Source organism: Pongo abelii, chromosome 1, assembly GCF_028885655.2.
Source record: "Pongo abelii isolate AG06213 chromosome 1, NHGRI_mPonAbe1-v2.0_pri, whole genome shotgun sequence".
Taxonomy (NCBI): Eukaryota; Metazoa; Chordata; class Mammalia; order Primates; family Hominidae; genus Pongo; species Pongo abelii.
In genome coordinates this window covers 187,159,970-187,179,950 of record NC_071985.2, presented here as the reverse complement: position 1 = coordinate 187,179,950, position 19,981 = coordinate 187,159,970, and the positions used below count along the sequence as shown (strand labels likewise).

Genomic DNA, 19,981 nt, shown 5'->3' with positions numbered 1-19,981 from the left:
CCAAGTACCTGGAGGATCCATTTCAATATAAAATATCAGTTCTGTCGAATAGGGCATCATCACCTCCCTCCAGTCTGCGTCATCGCGGTCCATACTCCACACCGTATTGTACATCGCGCTGTCAGGGGTAGGTCGTCAGGAGATATATAGAAGGCATATATTTTTTATCTGATATTTAAAAATCTAAAAATATATATCTGCAAAAGTTCCACACGGAAAGGTACTTCGGGGTTTCCAACGGCCAGTACTAGTCCAGCCAAACTACCCGAACAGGGTCCTCCCCCTCTCTCCTACAGAACCCAACAAAATGCCCCCGAACTTTCAAGCTACGGGCTTTTCTCCTCAGAGGGTTACACAGAGGCTTGGGGGACGGAGGGCAGAGGTGTTAAAAAGCGGCTTCCCAAAAATCCTTTCTACACAGTCGCTCTCCGGGGAGAAAAGCTCCCACCGCCTCCAAATCTTTCCGCGGAAGCCACTTTTGTGTCCTTCGGCAGACGGAGAATGAAGAGGAAAAAAAAGAACACGTTGGGAGAAACCCGGGCAAGTGACAAAGGAAGGTAAAAAAGGGGGCTGGAGATTGCGTTCAAGTTTCGGGGTCCCACTGGTCTGCAGAAAGCGAATCCCCCAGAGGCCGGGACTCGGGCTCCTCTCCGGTCGGGCTCGGAACCGAAGCTGCCGCAGCCTCGGGAATGGGGCCGGCCAGAGAAGTCCAGTCAGCTCGGCTTGTCTGGGCGCTCCCGCCAGGGTGTAAGAGGCAACCCGCCCGCACCAACTGCCCTCACGCTCTGCCCCAACTCCAGCCACTAGAGTTTCATTTTAACGGCGCGGAGGGGACACCCTCCCCGCCCCACGCTGCCCACCCGCTGAGGCGCCACCCAACCGCGCCGGGAGGGGGGACAGCAGGCATCACCACCGCCCCTTCCACGCCGTCCCGCCTCGATGTACCGGGATTCTGTCAAGTGCCTGAGAACATGTTCAAAAAGCTGCCCTCCATCTCGACTTTCACGTCTCCCCACCGCTCTCTAGGCTTCGGCTCCCCCATCAGCCATCCGCGCTCTCCCCCAGCCTCAATCAGAATGGTACGATCCGGGCGCTGGCCGCACTCCAGGAGTCAGTGCCTGGAGCACGCGAGCCAGGCGAGGAGGGAGTGGGGAGAGGGAAGAGAGGCAAGGTGGGTGGTGATTGGCTGAGGCCGGTTGCCGGAGCCAGGAGCTTGCGTCTTTTGTCTGCCTTGCTCCTGCGAAGGAGCGGGAGACGGCTGCGCGCCCCAAGCGGGCCAATCAGGAGACAGCCGGCGCCGGCCGGTAAGGCGGCGATTGGTCAGAGCCCAGTTACTAAGCGGGACAAAGGCAGAAGGGGAAAAGAAAAGAGGAGGAAAAAAAAGAAAGAAAGGAAGAAAACGCAAACGGCGGTTACTGACAGGCTGGGCGAGCGCTCGGGGGCTCAAACTGCCTGGAGACAGGCGGGGCTCCTGCTGAGGCTTGGTCCGCCCGGACGAGTAAGGAGAGGAGCCAGGGAGGACCTGCTGGCGTGAGACGCCTCTGCCCGGAGACCGGCCGCGGGGGATGAGAGCGGACACAGAGGGGGCGCGTACTGTTACTTGGCGGGGTGTGCGCTCTTCTGGTCCTTAGGAGGTCTCTGGGCAGACTCCTTTCCTACAGACCTCTTCACCTTGCTGGGACAGCCCTCTCCGCACCATTGACAAGTTGTCAAAGCAATGGTCCTCAAACCCACTTGCAGGAACCTTACCGCTCAGTGAGAGGATGTGCCCGTGGCCCCTGCAACCTTCCTGGCTGCTACCTGACCCCACTCCCTGCTTCTCCCCTTGAGCGATTGGGCATTTCTGAGGGAGGCATTTAGCAGTTCCTCTGTGCTTCCCACCCAAGGCTTTTGAACCCAGAGGTAACTCCCCACGCCTAAAATAGTGAGAGGTCTCAGCAAGCCCTCCTGCTCGAGTGCTCAAACCAATTTAAAAAAAAAAAAAAAGTCTTGGAATTACAGTGCATGTGTAATTTCTAAGATAAATCACAGGTGTTGGAATCTCTCACAAAAAGGGCTCTATTCTGTTTCCCTGACAGACCCTCTTCCTCACATACTCATTTCCACCCCCAAAGCTTAAATCTGGGAGATTGGCTTCACTATGAAAATGCTGAATATTTCCATGCATTTCAGAAACAGCTAATTAACTTGCTGGGGAACACTGAATAGCTAAAAGCAGATTTGTGTCTCCTGAAGATTGTGCCTGGAATTGCCATCCTGTATACCCTACAATACAGTCTGAGGAGGCCAAAAACTGCTCCATTTCCTCTTTACACAGGAATAACAAAGCCCATTGTGTTTGAGTTGACAACCTGATTTAAGCCCTAGCAAAACCTCCTACCTTGAGCATGTCTGCTATATTGATTCGCCTATGGAAGGGTTGCCACGTTTCACCCTCTACCTCCTAAGGTGGTTCTGCCTTCCTTAAAGGTGCCCTGAGTTGAGACAGTTCCTGAGGGCAGACAGTCAAAATGTATATGGACTGGGTATAGAGTAACTGGTTAAAAAGGGCCGGAAAGTATGGATGGACATGGTTGAGCTAAGAAAAGACACCAGGATTCTTATATGCTTTCTTATTATTTATGAAATCCAAATATGATTTCAACTTTGGGGCAGGACTCATTAATTATAATTTCCTGAACCATTCCTTACAGGTAGAAGATACTGGAAGATCAACTCTAATTTGTGGCTGCCTTCCCAGCAGTCTCTACTTCAGCATATCTGGGAGCCAGAAGCACTCAAGTTTGATAACTCAGAAGACAGAACAATCACTCAAGGGTGGGTTGGTTTATTTTTGTTCACGGGTGTTCATGTGCATTCCCAAACAAAATGAGGGTGAAGAGAGAGAAAGTGTGGAAAAGATAATGGCTTTCAGATTTCCACAGCACCTTTTGCCTGGACCACTTTTCAGCATTTAGTGGTGGGGTTTCAGTTTCTAATACACAGAGCAATCACCCAGGCTTTTCCCACAGCTAAGGCTTTGAGGGATGAAGTGAAGTCCAAGCACAATATATAATCAAGTGGTCAAAGCTGACACATGGAGTAAAGCTGTGATTCAGTCTTTCCACCTAAAATTGTATGACCCAACTCTCGAACTTAAATAGACCTTTGAATAGATCTCTAGAGAATAAGTGATGCAAGAGGCAATGATGAATCAAGGGGAAGCAAACTTTCTTAGTCCTTGAGCTTAAACCAGTGCCCTGCCATGGGGGAAAGCACCTGTCAGATGATTCTGGTCTTTCAGTTGAGAAATAGAAGTGAGGTTGTGATTGCTTGTCACCAAACTGCCCCAGGCTCTTTGGCAAAGGTAAAAAATGTTAGCTCGGGTGTCCTGGACCACTTCCAAGTTGGAGAATTATATTTGGCCTGGGTGTGGATTAAACTGAGCTCTAAGCACTCAAACTCCTGGGTCACAACCTGCTACTTTGGGAGCTGCTTGTTTTCCTTTGCCCTCTCCCTTTCTTTTTTTAATTTAAAGTAGTCTCAGGTAAATCATGAAATCTGCTTTCATTTATATATCTATGAAATAGATTTGTGCAAGCTGCTTAGTTTATAGTGAAACACTTAGAATGAAAAAATATGCCACTTAAGTATTTAGAATTAATAGTGCTTTTCTGTAACTCCAAATGGCTAGGATGCCCTTCACTTTTCACCCTGGTTGTTCTGCGACTGTTCAAATATGCTTCATTTCTTCCTCTTTATTTCAGAGATGGATGAAATATTTCTTCTGTGCTCTGAATATAGGGTATGATCTCAGAGCTCTCTGTGCCAGCAGAATCAGTCTGGAACTTAGCCAGAAGTTCTTCATGATTAAAGGTGCCATCTGAGCACACAGTATTTTTTTAAAAGCCTTGCAAAATGGGGCCGGGCATGGTGGCTCACGCCTGTAATCCCAGCACTTTGGGAGGCTGAAGTGGGCAGATCACGAGGTCGGGAGTTTGAGACCAGCCTGGCCCACATGGTGAAACTCCGTCTTTACTAAAAATACAAACATTAGCTGGGCATGTTGGCAGGCGCTTGTAATCCCAGCTACTCGGGAGGCTGAGGCAGGAGAATCGTTTGAATGCAGGAGGCAGAGGTTGCAGTGAGCCGACATCGCGCCATTGCACTCCAGCCTGGGCGACAGGGCGAGACTCAGTCTCAAAAAAAAAAAAAAAAAGCCTTGCAAAATGGAAACGTACTTTTTTTTTTTTTTTAAGGTCACTAACATTAGCACCAGGACTGACTTTAGACTTTGGGTAGGGATTCTACCCGCCTCAATACCTTCTTTTTCTTCTCTCACCATCTTCCCTTGACCACTTGTCTTGTGATAAGGCCCAGTCCATGCAATTAAATAAACTCACTTAACAAATATGACTCCCAGAAAGCACTACAAATTATCAGTTGCAGATTTTTAGGGCCTCCCCAGACACTTGACTTGTAAGTAGAAGATATATCAAGTTTTGATGGAAAAGTTTGCCTTCACAATGTACAAAGAACCATGTTAGTGGATCTTCTGGAAAGACATCTCACCTGGAAATTGGTAGTCATCTCTTGAGACAGCAGTGTCTAAAATCGTGATTTTCCATTTTTTCCAAATGGTATTCGTTGTATTTGGCATTTGCAATTTTTTACCTCTCCTCATCTTTCTTCGCACTTGAATACCCATGATAGAGTTAATCATTTAACCCGAGGCACTGAGAAATTATGACATTATATGAATGAGTAGACTTCATTAAAGTGGCATTCCCCTAGATGCTGCTGAATTCCAGGGCTCAGGGGACAATGTTTAAGGCCTCACTTACACACCTCAGCATGTGATGTAGATCTGCTCTGCCTCGCTCTTCCCACTTTGGGTCTTCATTTAGGTTTAGGGGTCACAAAAGAAGCAAATCTCTCTAGCTTGACATCCTCCTCACTTTTGATGTCTGCCCTTGTAGTAACCCAGGGGCCGACTGGATGATATGTATGCCATTGCTGCAAACTTCCCCTCCAACAAGGCAACAGATTTCAGCTCAGCTCTCACCAGGGGAGAGAGCACAAATTAGATCCAAATGGCAGGAACAATAGTCCAGGCTGTTTCAGGAGGACAGGGCACAAACAGGGCAGGCAGCTGGTGAAGCTCTGTTACCTCATTTAATCTCCATAACCCTGGGGTGGAAGGCTGTATTTTTATTCTCATTTTACAGGTGAGGAAATTGAGACCCAGAGCAATGAGGGGATTTGTTCAAAGTCATGCAGCCACTAGTAGCAGAGTCAGGATTAGAGCACCATGTCCTGACTACCAGTTCATTGCCTTTCCCACTGCACCACACAGCCTTCCTCTCCCATTCATTCACTTAGCAAATGTTTGTTGGTGTTTCCAAACACTGAGGATACAAAAGTGAATAAGACTGAGTCCCTGACATTGAGTCCAGAATTCACAGAGGAGAGACCAATAAAGGAGTAAATAATTAAAGACATGATAAGCGCTATAATCAAGAATTTGACAAGAATTTGGGGGAGCTCCAAAAACAGTGATGATCTCTAACCATGTGCAGGTGAGTAGAAGCTTCCTGGAAGAGGTGACATTTGGCTGCCCCAAACTTGCATGCACCTGCTTTAAATGTGTGGTCCTTTACTTCTCAGTTTTCGCAATTCACATGATTAACTCTAAGCCTGAAAAAGTTTCGTCGAAAGCTGATTCCACTAAAAAGTGGCAAACTCCTACCTCTCTTCATCTGATCTTACACATTGTGCTCACACAGACCCCTGTGCTGGCCTCTGCACAGCCCTTGGCACATCATGTTCAAAGTGTTTGTTTCCAGGTCTCTCTCCTATCACTCTTTAGAGTTCCTTATGTTGGACAACAGTGGTTCCTCATGGTCCTTTAACCATCAATGCCCAGCCCAAGGCCTGGCACACAGTGGGTAGCCAGTGAATATTCTTCGAGCGAATAAGCAAAAGTGCAGGTAAACTCTCCAAGAAGGGTCTGGGGAGTCTAAGTTCAAATTATCCTAGTAATCCTTTCTGTAGGTCTTCAGCTCACTTTGTTTATTTAAAAGGACAAAAAGAAAACCAAAAAGTTGTACAGTTCTTTGGCTACAGGAACCAAGAGGGGCAGACAATGACTTTTCCCTCCCGCTGGCTGCCCCTAGGGTCTTCACCACAGACACTGAGTTCCGCTGCCCTGTTATTTTATCAGCTGTGAATTGTTTGCAAAATTCCAAGCAGTTTGTAGGAAATTCAGGAAAATTCAGCAGCTAGAAGAGAAACTGGTTTCATTTTCCAGCTCAGCTTTTTTCTGAAATGTAACACCATATAGGGCTTTAAAGCATGCTCACTTCCCGTGGTCATTATTTCAATAGTTTTGAGCAACTTGTAGTTTATGCCTTCTTTCTGGAATGTCCAATAATTGCCCTGTAATTCCACAGGTCTCAAATCTAAAAACCATTCTATACATTTCATTGTTAGAGGGCAGTATCAGTCCAGTTCCTGTATTGGACAATTTTGGTTTAAAAAGATAAAAAGACCAGGCATGGTGGCTCACGCCCATAATCCTAACACTTTGGGAGGCTGAGGCAGGAGGATCACTTGAGCTCAGGAGTTCAAGACCAGCTGAGCAGCATATGGAGATCCCCGTCTCTACAAAAAATAAAAAATCAGCTAGGTGTGGTGGTGTGCTCCTGTAGTCCCAGCTACTTGGGAGGCTGAGGCCAGAGGATCGCTTTAGCCTGGAAGGTCAAGGCTGCAGTGAGCCAAGATTATGCCACGGCTCCCAGCCTGGGCACAGAGTGAGATCTTGTCTTAAAAACAAAGTCCTGCAGCCTTCCCAAACACTTCTGCAGGGGCATCATTCTTGAAATCTGGGGAAATGATGTGACTTCTAGGGTTTAAAGATCACCACTTGGGTAAGAAAGTACAAGCCTAGAATGTAAAAGGCGTGAACATGATTGTTTGTGTCCTCAGCTTTGAACATTTGATTGAAAATGATACACTTACAGTGATTTTCTTCCAGGGGTAGAGGCTACCTTCCACTCTGCTCATCTTAGGCTTCTTGGAAATGAGACATTCAGTGAAGATCACTACTATTCTCCAAACTTCATTCGGGCCCCTGTTCCTTCCCTGTTGATGTCAGTGTTTGAAATTCTAAATTATGTAATGGGAGTATACGTTCAAAAGCAATATATTTTCAAATACACAAAAAATATAATTGGCCATTACATATACCAAATATGCAATATGATAATTGTGCCTAAAGTAGATTAATTAAATGTTAATGGTAAACAGGAAGAACAGCTCAAAATGACAAGCTCTTTCAGTTTAATTCAACTGAGTCCCTCCCATGGGTCAGATCTTTTGCTGAGTACCCCGTAAGACACTATTTCTGCCCTTTATGAACCCACCATCTACTAAGGGAGACTTATGAGAACAGTTTTGCTGACCCACGTGCTGCTTTTTTTTTTTTTTTTTTTCTTTTTGAGACGGAGTTTCACTCTTGCTGCCCAGGCTGGAGTACAATGGCATAATCTAGGCTCACTGGAACCTCTGCCTCCCCAGTTCAAGCAATTCTCCTGCCTCAGCCTCCTGAGAAGCTGGGATTACAGGTGGTCCACCACGACACCCGGCTAATTTTTTCTATTTTTAGTAGAGATGGGGTTTCACCATGTTGGCCAGGCTGGTCTTGAACTGCTGACCTCAGGGGATCCACCCACCTTGGCCTACCAAAGTGCTGGGATTACAGGCATGTGCCACTGTGCCCGGCCTTACCTATGTGCGTCTAAACTGACTAACTCTCCCTAAGACCATAAGATCAGGACAAGAGAGTACCCATCCTCCTCGTCTTTCCTCTTCAACAGCCTTACACTCTTTCTCAGCTTCTTCCTGGCATCCTCGACTGCTGAGTATTAACCTCACACTCCTCACTGATTCTGTTCTTGCAGCATTGACTTCTGACTCTGTTCCCTAAATACAACTCACACGTACCACTTGGATCATGTCTTCTTTTCCAAGACAATGGAGGAATCTAGCTCAGTATCCTACCCTGACATACTGGCATGTGGTTGGTGTTTCTGCTGAGTTTCCCAGGACCCTGCAAATAAGAACCAGACAAATCTGTCATACCTATGAACTGCTCCCCATCTGAAATTTTTTTGAGGGGCAAGAGGAAAGGTGTCTCGGTCTGTCACTCAAGCTGGAATGCACTGGTGTGATCATGGCCCACTGCAGCCTTGACCTCCTGGGCTCAAGCAATCCTCCTACTTCAGCCTCCCGAGTAGCTGGGACCACAGGTGTGCACCGCCATGCCTGGCTAATTTTTTATTTTTATTTTTTGTAGAGACAGGGTCTCCCTATGTTGTCCAGGCTGGACTGAAACTCCTGGCCTCAAGCTATCCTCCTGCCTCAGCCTCCCATGTGCTGGGATTACAGGCGTGAGCCACTGCACCTGGCCGATTTCTGTTGTTTTAAGTTACCCAGTTTGTGATAATTCATTATGGCAGCCCTAGGAAATGATACAACCACCATAATTTAATTTTTTTCAAGCACACTTTATTTTATTTTACTTTATTTTATTTATTTATTTTTGAGACAGAGTCTCACTCTGTCACCCAGGCTGGAGTACAGTGGCATGATCTCGGCTCACTGCAAACTTCCGCCTCCCAGGTTCAAGCAATTCATTGCCTCAGCCTCCCGAGTAGCTGGGATTACAGGCGCCCGCCACCACACCCAGCTAATTTTTGTATTTTTAGTAGAGATGGGGTTTCACCATCTTGGTCAGGCTGGTCTTGAACCCCTGACCTCAGGTGATCCACCTGCCTTGGCCTCCCAAAGTGCTGGGATTACAGGTATGAGCCACCACGCCCGGCCTTCAAACACATTTTAAAATCAAGATGTAGAGATGATATAATTTTAGAATAAAGGATCATCTTTCCCAATAAATGACTGTAAGTCACATTAAATATAGTGCTCAAACCTATAAAACTTTGTCATAGACTAGCTCTAGTCCTGGAAACCAGAAACCTAATCCCAACGTGAATCTTTTTAACCATCTTCTCCCAGTGTCATCAACTGTCTCTCTCTTGTCTTTCCAAAAGAATCAGCCAGCCAAAGCCAAATCCCAGACCCAAACAACAGTCTACTTCTGCTCTTATGCCCAGGCAGTTGGGCTTAGGTAAAGAAAAACCAAGTTTACCAACTTAGCTCTGGGCTGGTCTCTGGTCATAACTGGGATTCCTTTGGCTCATTCTGTATCTGCTTATTCTGATATTCCAAACCTTCACTACTCATCTCAAGTGACTACCTTCCACCATCAGATCAGTAAATGTGACCTCTCCTTTTACTTGACAGAAATCAACAGACATAATACTCCCTTCCTTTCATTCATCCCTTCAAAAGCCTATAAACTTGTACCCATTCTTGCTTCCTTGCCTTCCTTTCTGAAGAAGCATGTCTTTCCTAGAGTTGAAAGCTAATCACTAGATTTGACCTCTGGATGGCACCCTTTTCAGCCTCCTAAAACCAGTCCTACCCCCTCTCCTGTCTATCCAAATGCCTACTGGATGCCACACAAATGTTTCAAAATCATCATATCTGAGCTAGTTTCTTTTCTAGTTAGGTGACAGGGCCAGATGAAAATATAGGCCAGACAGGAAGAAAACATGTACAAAGCCCCAGAGGAGAGCACATCGCTCTTTGTGGACATGGACATTAATTACAGAGGCCGGGCGCGGTGGCTCATGCCTGTAATCCCAGCACTTTGGGAGGCCGAGGCAGGTGGATCACGAGGTCAGGAGCTCAAGACCATCCTGGCTAACACGGTGAAACCCCGTCTCTACTAAAAATGCAAAAAATTAGCCAGGCATCGTGGCGGGCGCCGTAGTCCCAGCTACTCGGGAGGCTGAGGCAGAAGAATGGTGTGAACCCAGGAGGCAGAGCTTGCAGTGAGCCGAGTTCGCGCCACTGCACTCCAGTCTGGGCGACACAGCGAGACTCCGTCTCAAAAGAAAAAAAAAAAAAAGAAAAGAAAAAAAAAGAAAGTAATTGTAGGCTGTCCTAATGTTAAAGGAGGTAAAGGGTGGTGAGGATGAAGCTACAGGGTAAGCATGAAGAGGCTTGTAAGTCAGGATAGGAATGTGTACTTTATGCTCAAGCAATGGAGGGAGTTTAGGAGTTTTAAGCAGAGGAGTGTTGTGATGAGATTTGCATTTGAGAATCATCAGATTGCAAAATGGATTGAAGGGGCAAACTTTGAAGACTTGGAAAACATTGTTGCAACAATATGGGCAAATGATCAACAGTCCTGTGTAGATTTGTGTAGATGTGAGAGATGCTTAGGAGGTAGACAAGGCCACACTTGATGAGTGATTAGGTAACCAGCATGTCCCCACCCTAAAGAATGGGCCACTCAATAATGAAATTACAGCCTTTCTTGTGGAGAATCTCTCCCTTCATTGGTAGTATTTTTCTCCTTTGCTTCTGCATGTGATTCATTCATTTCCAGGACCTCACTGGGTAGATAGCTAGCTCCAAGAGCACTGCTAATGGGTTAAGGCCTAAGGGTGTGAGTGGATCAATGACCCAGGCTGGTCAGTCAATTGCTCCATTGTAGTAGATACCTTTTTTGTGTTTATTTCTTTAATTGATACAGAATACTTTACATATTTATGGGGTATATGTGATTTTTTTTACATATATACAATGTGAGATGATCAAGTCAGGGTATTTGGTGTATCCATCACATTTGAGTGTTTTCTTGTTTTGTTTTGTGTTTTTTGAGACAGGGTCTCACTGTGTCGCCCAGGCTGGAGTGCAGTGGTGTAATCACAGCTCACTGCAGCCTCGACCTCGACTTCATAAGCTCAAGTGATCCCCCCACCTCTGCCCTCCCCACCGCCACCCCTGCTCTTCAGTGCCAGTAGCTGGGACTATAGGCACATGCCACCATGCCCAGCTAACTAAGAAAAAAAATTTTTTTTGTAGAGACAGGGTCTCACTATGTTGCCCAGGCCAGTATCAAATTCCTGGACTCAAGCAGTCCTCCCACTTTGGCCTCCCAAAGTTCTGGGATTATGGATGTGAGCTGCTATGCCTGACCACCTTGAGTATTTATCATTTTTATGTGTTGGGAACATTTAAAGTCTTCTCTTCTAGCTACTTTGAAATACATAATACTTGCCTCTCTACTCTGCTGTTGAACATTAGAACTTACACTTTCTATCTCACTGTTAACCAACCTCCCTTCATCCCCGCTCCCACCCACACGCCCTTTCCCAGTCTCTGGTATCTATCATTGTAATGGATACATTTTAGTACCTCTGGCCAGTTCACCATGATGTCCCCCTTCTCAATTTGTACATGACTGTGTCCCTGGCCATAGTTGATAGGGCCTAGGCTGAATTGATTAGAGTTTCTTTCACAAATATTTGGAAATAGTACCCAAAACAAGATCTAAGCTCTTCAGGGGTTTGGACCCATAACACGGAATCAATCTCTGGAGGTATTATGCCCATGTTCACCCTGAAGGCTGAGTTGCAAAGGAAGCCAGTCTTCAGAAAGCCAAGGAAAGATGAAAGAAATGCTCTGAAAGGAGCAGTGGTGAGGAATGGAAAGAATACAAGCAGTAATCAATTTCCTGAGTATAGAGCTTCTTAAGGCCCAGCTTGGTTCCTATACTAAGGTCAGGCCTAACACCTAACATTTGCAGGGCCCAGGACAAGAATATAAATGGAGAGCCATATACCCTATGTCAAAATACTTGAAAGTTACAAATCAGGCCAACCATTAAATAAAAAATACTCAATCCTCGGCCAGGTGTGGTGGCTCACGCCTGTAATCCCAGCATTTTGGGAGGCCGAGGTGGGCGAATCACGAGGTCAAGAGATTGAGACCATCCTGGCCATCGTGGTGAAACCCTGTCTCTACTAAGAATACAAAAATTAGCTGGGCATGGTGGCACGCACCTGTAGTCCCAGCTACTTGGGAGGCTGAGGCAGGAGAATCGCTTGAACCCGGGAGGTGGAGGTTGCAGTGAGCCAAGATCGTGCCACTGCACTCCAGCCTGGTGACAGACCGAGACTCCGTCTCAAAACAAAAAAACAAAAAAACACTCAATTCTCCTATCTTGCTAAATATATCTTCATGCAAACTTAGAAGACGGGGTTGAGGCTGGGCACGGTGGCTCACGCCTGTAATCCCAGTACTTTGGGAGGCCGAGGCGGGTAGATCACCGAGGTCGGGAGTTTGAGACCAGCCTGACCAACATGGAGAAACCCCATCTCTACTAAAAATGCAAAATTAGCCGGGTGTGATGGCGCATGCCTGTAATACCAGCTACTCGGGAGGCTGAGGCAGGAGAATCGCTTGAACCCAGAAGGCGGAGGTTACAGTGAGCTGAGATCGCGCCATTGCACTCCAGCCTGGACAACAAGAATGAAACTCCACCTCAAAAAAAAAAAAAGAAGAAGAAGACTGGGTTAAAATTTAGAATTCACAGATCCTTAGAGTTCTGACAAAACATGGGGGAGATGTAAGGAAGAGAACTGACTCTTTTTCTTCCTACACTTGGCTCTATCTTGCACTGTGAGACTGTCAAGGGAGTCTTCGTATACATGTCGAAGCTCCTTCCATCCATCCCTGTCTTAGTCCATTTTGTGTTGCTATAACAGAATACCTGAGGCTGGATAATTAAAAAAAAAAAAAAGATATTTATTTTGGCTTATGATTCTGTTGGCTGGAAAAGTCCAAAATTGGGCAGCCACATCTGGTGAGAGCCTCATGCTGCTTCCATTCATGGTGCAGAGTGGAAGGGGAGCTGGCATGTGCAGAGATCGCATGGTGAGAGAGGACACAAGAGAAAGCAACCAAGGAAACAAGGCTCTTTTAACTCATCTATTCCCATGAGTTCAAGACCTCACTCACCCCTACAGGAAGGCATTAATATATTTGTGACCCATCCTCCTCCATGACCCAAACACCTCCCACTAGTCCCTACCTCCCAACACTGCCACGCTGGGGATCAATTTTCAACATGAGTTTTGATGGGAATAAACCACATAAAACCATAGCAATCTCCTTACAAATAGCTGCCCCTTGACCACCTCTTGCATCTAAAGGTGCTGATACTGACAATGCTGTCCTTAGGAGAACAGATCCAGGGAAAAGGCCCATGCAGTTCCTAGAAACAGGCTAAAGTCCATTTGGGCAGAGAATTCCAGGACTCAGGATACTAAGCATAGTTGAGAAGAGGGGGGTGAGATAAGCGGAATACTTATCTAGGTGGAGAAGCACCCTTGGCCATATGGATTGCTCATCCTATGAAGAGAGGTAGGCTCAGAGAAGAGCCAAAGCAGGGCCCTCTAGACATGGGGCCCAGGACAGGAGTCCCTCTTTTTCCTGTCTAATGGGGCTGCTTATATAAATGTATTATTTATTTAAGGAGACTCCAACTACATTCTATTACTTGCAGCCCAAGAATCCTAAGTTCCCTTTACCCTCTGAACCACTGTCCAGTTTTCTCTCTGTTCCCCCAAAGATCCTAGAGTAGTACCGGGGAGAGGGCTTCCTCGTGAACTCTAATGCTGATCAAATGCGACAGAAGCAGGGGTGCAGCTTTTTTCATGGGTTGTGCTATCAATGGTAAATTATTTTGGTCAATCACTGTGACTTTCCTCACCCACTTTCAATCTATACATTATACCTCCAATTAGAGATTTTGAACTTAATAGGCAGCCACAAACTCTAAAAATCGTACTTTATTTTATTCTTGCATCTTCTGGCAACATACTCGATATCATATCAGAGTTTATGGGCCCTGCCTCCCATCTGATTTGGAAGTCCTCCAAAATGGGAAAGGTGTTCAGATGCTAGGCAGCCAAAAATGTCAAATGTTCTCTACAACCTCATCGATCAGGTCTTGAAGCTATCTCCCTTGGAGGAGGCTCCAGTTATCTCCCTTGGGAAGCCTTGAGTATTTTAGGGACAGCCCCCTGCCCATCTCTCCTCTCTCCAATTCTATACTCATGGTTGGGGTAGTAATGATCTGCCATGGACCACACAGTCAAATGCCACCATGAGCATGATATTCAAGACAGGAGCTTCCTGCTAGACCTGCCTCAGAGCCTCACTCTCAGTGGCCTGAGTATACCAGTGAAGAGAAAACATCTGTACCCTCACGGACCTATAGTGGCCTCTACTAGAAGCAACCAGCCTAGCACTGGGAAACAAATGGGCAGGGGCTGGAGGGAGGGTAATCTAGCACCTGAAACTCCTGCTTTCTCAGAACTTACCTGTGATTTCCTACTTTTGAAGCAGGAACTCTGTTTTTTATTTTATTTTATTTTATTTATTTTTTGAGATGGAATCTTGCTCTGTTGCCCAGGCTTTGGAGTGCATTGACATGATCTCGGCTCACTGCAACCCCGTGCTCCAAGGTTCAAGCAATCCTCCTGCCTCAGCCTGTAGCTGGGACTACAGGTGCCTGCCACAAGGCCCAGCTAATTTTTGTATTTTTAGTAGAGATGGGGTTTCACCATGCTGGCCAGGCTGGTCTTGAACTCCTGACCTCAAGTGATCCACCTGCCTCAGCTTCCCAAAGTGCTGGGATTACAGGTGTGAGCCACCACGCCCGGCCAGGAACTCTGCTTTTGTTTTTGTTGTTGTTGTTTTGAGACGGAGTCTTGCTCTGTCCCCAGGCTGGAGTGCAGTGGCGCGATCTTGGCTCACTACAAGCTCTGCCTCCCGAGTGCACACCATTCTCCTTCCTCAGCCTCCTGAGTAGCTGGGACTATAGGCGCCCACCACCACGCCCGGCTAATTGTTTTTGTATTTTTAGTAGAGATGGAGTTTCACTGTGTTAGCTAGGATGGTCTCGATCTCCTGACCTCGTGATCCACCTGCCTCGGCCTCCCAAAGTGCTGAGATTACAGGCGTGAGGCACCGTGCCCGGCCAGAACTCTGCTTTTTTAAATAGTGTTGCACCTCACTATCAGACAGATTTGTGCTAATGAAAACAACAGACTTTTGCTCTTCTTCACTTTTCTAACATGATGCCCTCCAAACATCCATGTGGGTCAGCAATTGCTAGGACAAGCTCCAACCAAGTAGCTTACCAAAACTACCAAGCATTGAACTCTCAAAAGGGTTCAAGGGAGTAAGAAAATTGACTTCCTTCTGGATTTTAAGCTGACTTCTAAATTGGTGCCCTGAATCTGCACTGATAATGCCAAGTTAAAACACTAAAGAATTTTGCAATCTTGGAAGTGTTTTTCGTAAACATTATGAATGCTTCTAATTTTCAATAGTTGATGGAGAGGGACCACTGTTAATAGTGGAGATCTTCTCATGGCCTGTGCTTACCCACTTGGTGATATTACACCTTTCACTGAGATCAAGCAAATTTACTGAAGCTGTAAAGGGACAACTTCAGGCTTCCATATGGTCCAGTATCACTGTTGTATTAGCATGACTTTTCAGTTGCAAGTGACAGAAAACTAGCTTAAGACAAATAAAGGGGTAGTCTCACTTCAGAAACAGCTGAGTGGAGGTGCTCAATGTTAGCAAGAACCAGACGCGTTCCCAGTTCTCCTTCCCTCTGTTGTTTCCCCAAGAGGTCACAAGGATCCTGTCAGGCAGTTCCAGGGTTACATTGCATCCAGCTAGCAACTCTTTCCAGCAGAGTGCAAGTTTCTCCATATAACTGCAAAGTTCTGGAGTTGAATCTCATCAGCCTAGCTTGGACCACATGCTTACTCCTGAACCAATCAGAGTCCAGTTAGGTGGAATGTTTTAATTGGCCAGGCCTAGGTCATGTAGCCACCCTTGGAAGCAGAGTGCAGGGATCAGTTGCACTCAAGCTACAGAGATTGAGAATTGGAGAAGAGCGCTTAAAGAAAATCTGAGCAGAACAAAACATATTTACTACTCTTGAAGAGCCATTGTTCGTGCTTCTCCAAGATTTTGGAGAGAGAGAGAGAGAGACATGAATAGAGAATGAATATATAAACGAAAAAAAAATGCCTCCAGATAAATTCAAATGATAAATGACTTTCTGCATCAACCTTCAGGCATTGAAACCAGAGCAACTCCATCTTAAATAGGGGCTGGGTGAAATTAGGCTGAGACCTCCTGGGCTGCATCCCCAGGAGGGGATTCTTAGTCATAGGATGAGACAGGAGGGCAGCACAAGACACAGGTCACAAAGACTCCACTGATAAAACAGGATGCGGTAAAGAAGCTGGCCAAAACCCATCAAAACCAAGATGGCTACGAAAATGACCTCTGGTCTCTCACTGCTCATTATATGCTAATTATAATGTATTAGCATGCTAAAAGATACTCCTGGCTGGGCGCAAGTGGCTCATGCCTGTAATCCCAGCACTTTGGGAGGCTGAGGCAGGTGGATCACCTGAGGTCAGGAGTTCAAGACCAGCCTGGGCAACATAGTGAAACCCCGTCTTTACAAAAATACAAAAATTAGCCGGGCATGATGGCAGGTGCCTGTAATCCCAACTACTTGGGAGGCTGAGGCGGGAGAATTGCTTGAACCCAGGAGGTAGAGGTTGCAGTGAGCCGAGATTGTGCCACTGCACTCCAGCCTGGGCCACAGAGCAAGACTCTGTCTCAAAAAACAACAACAAAAAAAGATACTCCTAGCAGTGCCATAACAGTTTATAAGTACTATGGCAACACCCAGAAGTTACTCTATATGTTCTTTGTGTGTGTGTGGTTTTTGTTTTTGTTTCTGTTTGAGACTGAGTCTTGCTTTGTCACCCAGGCTGGAGTGCAGTGGCGCGATCTTGGCTCACTGCAGCCCTCTGGGTCTAAGCAATTCTCTTGCCGCAGCCTCCCAAGTAACTGGGACTACAGGCATGCACCACCACACCCAGCTATTTTTTGTACTTTTAGCAGAGGCGGGGTTTCGCCAAGTTGGCCAGGCTGATCTCAAACTCCTGACCTCAAGGGATCCACCTGCCTCAGCCTCCCAAAATGCTGGGATTACAGGTGTAAGCCACTGCACCCGGCCAAGAAGTTACCCTATATGTTCTAAAAGGAAGATTTCCAGGAAATCCCTGTAAACTCAAGAATAATCCACTCCTTATTTAGCATATAATCAAGAAATAACCATAAGTATACTCAGTCAAGCAGCACATACTGCTGCTCTGCCTATGGAGCAGCCATTCTTTTATCCCTTTACTTTCTTAATAAAGTAAGACAGCTTCCGTTATCCAAAGATAATGCCGTTAATCAGTAGCTCTTTGCACGAAATCCAAGAACCCCCTTTTGGGGTCTGGATCAGAACCCCTTTCTGGTAACAACATGGATTCCTGAAACCCCCATCCCTTCATATTGATGACCTGTACAAGACAGACAAAATCCCCCCTGTCTATGTACTCTTATGCAGTTGTAGGGATATTATAATACCTTCTCTGACGCTCATTGCTGGAAACAACTCACGCCATAGGAAGTGGCTAAGCTATCCTGTATGTGGAACACAGTGTGCTGGGCTATTGTGGAATGTCTGTTGAAAGCCAGGAAATCCACACAAACTCAGATATTACCTGATTTTTTCCCTTCACTATCACTAAATGGAATATATAGGATATGGAATCCAGAGTTAATGTAGTTAATCAGTAGGTCTTTGAGGTGATTTCAAAAATCATCCATCTAAGATAACACAGACTGTCTGTACCATTTTCTAAAGAGTCTGGGTTTCCCATACTTTAACTTACGCTACTTACCCTAAACCCATTATAGTAAGCCCCATTCTTGGAGAGAGAAAACTACTCCTGGTTTGGCCCTTCCATGACAACTTCTCTTTCTACGTTTTGAATTTTGGGGAATCCCCCAAATTAAAACTTTAAGTTAGAGAACCCAGAGTGGAAGCAGAGAAAATGGGAATTATTGGCTCTTCCCTCCCTTTATTTTGCTGTGGCTTCCACACCTGGATAAGGATAAAACATCTAGATACTCTATTCCTACATGCTTCTGGTAAACACTTTTTTTTTTTTTTTTTTTTTGAGACAGAGTTTTGTTTTTGTTGCCCAGGCTGGAGTGCAATGGCGCGATCTCGGCTCACTGCAACCTCCGCCTCCTGAGTTCAAGCAATTCTCCTGCCTCAGCCTCAGGAGTAACTGGGATTACAGGCATGCGCCACTGTGTCCAGCTAATTTTTTTTGTATTTTAGTAGAGTCGAGGTTTCACTATGTTGGTCAGGCTGGTCTCGAACTCCTGACCTCAGGTGATCCACCCTCCTCGGCCTCCCAAAGTGCTGAAGTTACAGGCGTGAGCAACTGTGCTCGGCCGCTGATAAACACTTTTTAAAGAGTCTAGACTTGATCCCCACCAATGTACCTACCTCTCCTGAACATTGCCAACATATACCCACAGATTTTTCATCTCTTCCCTCATCTCCACAAGTCCTTATAGGAAACTCAAGCCTGACAATTGGTCCCAAAGCCACATCTGATCCATTCCATTTTTGTGATGGGAGGTGGCTTGGGTGTTTGCTACTTGTGAATTTGTCATTAAGCACCTCTTGAGAGTTGGTGCTTTTATGCCTGCCCCTCTTTCTAGGATTATCCCTCCACAAGAAAAAGATGGGATCTTTGCCTGGCAGAGGCCTCCTCTTTTGCAGGTTGAAGACAGCTCAACCCCAGCCAGGCACAGTGGTTCACATCTGTAATCCCAATACTTTGAGAGGCCAAGGTGGGAGGGTCACTTGGGCCAGGAGTTTGAGACCAGCCTGCGCAACATAATGAGGCCCCATTTCTGCAAATAATAATAATAAAGACAGATCAAGCTCTAGGCCCATTCCTGGTCTCTTGTTCCCTGATGCTCTTCAACTTTAGGAATGCTATAGCTGGGATTTCTTCTTGGCCAGGAGCCTTCTCATCCCCAGCTTCTCCAGTGTTCTGCCTTTTAGGGACTTAGAGGTGTCCATGGTTATATCTCTTTCCCCAAAACCTAAAGGGCCTCCATTAGCCCTTTCATCTGTCCCATGAAGTCCTCATGTATAGTAGTCATTGGAGTCCTTGCTGGGTATCTACAATCACCTCAATTGATTGAGTTTTCTCTACTCCATAGCTTGAGCTGCCTCTCCTCCTCCATTTTCATGTTAGTTTCAAAAAGTAGAAGAATCTAAAAGACCACCCTGGGTTTGGCAGCTGGAATTTTCCCCAAAGTCTTATCCTGGAACAGCCCTAAAACTCACCTGTTATACAGGAGACCTGATTCGTGCTGTTCGGATCTCTAGCTCCTGTTTCCTCTGCCTTCTATAAGACTTTCTTCAGTCTTGGTTCAGAAGTATCTTTTCTCTCACCGTCTGATACAACAGAGAAAAATTCAGAACATCCCTGTGGTTATAAACCCTCCCCACTGCTAGCTTTGTCAGAGCATTCAACACTCAGCCAATTAACACTGAGGCTTGAAAATTCCCTTTGCCAGACTAAGAGGTTCTGCCATCACTTCTCCATATCGGGTATCTACCACCCACAGCATCTCAGTAGAGTAGTACCCTAGCCAAGAGCACTCTTTCTCCATGCTAGGGGTCACCTTTCCTAAAAATACCCTCAACTTTCAGATCCTCATAAGTCTCTAGATTAACTAAATAGTCTTTCCTTCACCTCTCCCCCAATAACTAGGCCAACGATACTGGTGGCAATTGGGTTGTTTTCTTATGGAGATTGTCTAACCATATCTAACACAACAACTCCATTCCCTGGTATCTCCCTTGGATTGTAGGCTGATTAACATCTTTTTTTTTTTTTGAGATGGAGTCTCACTCTGTCACCCAGGCTGGAGTGCAGTGGTGTGATCTCTGCTCACTGCAAGCTCCGCCTCCTGGGATCACGCCATTCTCCTGCCTCAGCCTCCCAAGTAGCTGGGACTACAGGCGCCTGCCACCACGCCCGGCTAATTTTTTTGTATTTTTAGTGGAGACGGGGTTTCACCATGTTAGCCAGGATGGTCTCGATCTCCTGACCTCGTG

The 19,981-nt window shown here is 46.1% G+C and overlaps 1 protein-coding gene across 7 annotated transcripts in view; it reads right to left on the bottom strand.

Moving 5' to 3' along the window:
- PIK3R3 (phosphoinositide-3-kinase regulatory subunit 3) overlaps positions 1 to 19,981 on the bottom strand; it is a 133,653-nt gene that overhangs the window by 91,474 nt on the left and 22,198 nt on the right. For 2 of the 7 annotated variants that reach the window (XM_054544938.1, XM_063721960.1), the window contains one exon: positions 19,205 to 19,315. The exons of 1 other annotated variant lie outside the window; for it this stretch is intronic. Coding sequence is in view for 3 of the 6 variants with exons in the window: in XM_024242125.2 (XP_024097893.1) it covers positions 9 to 114 (106 nt within the window). In the remaining 3 variants the exon portion in view is untranslated. 7 annotated transcript variants of the gene reach the window in all.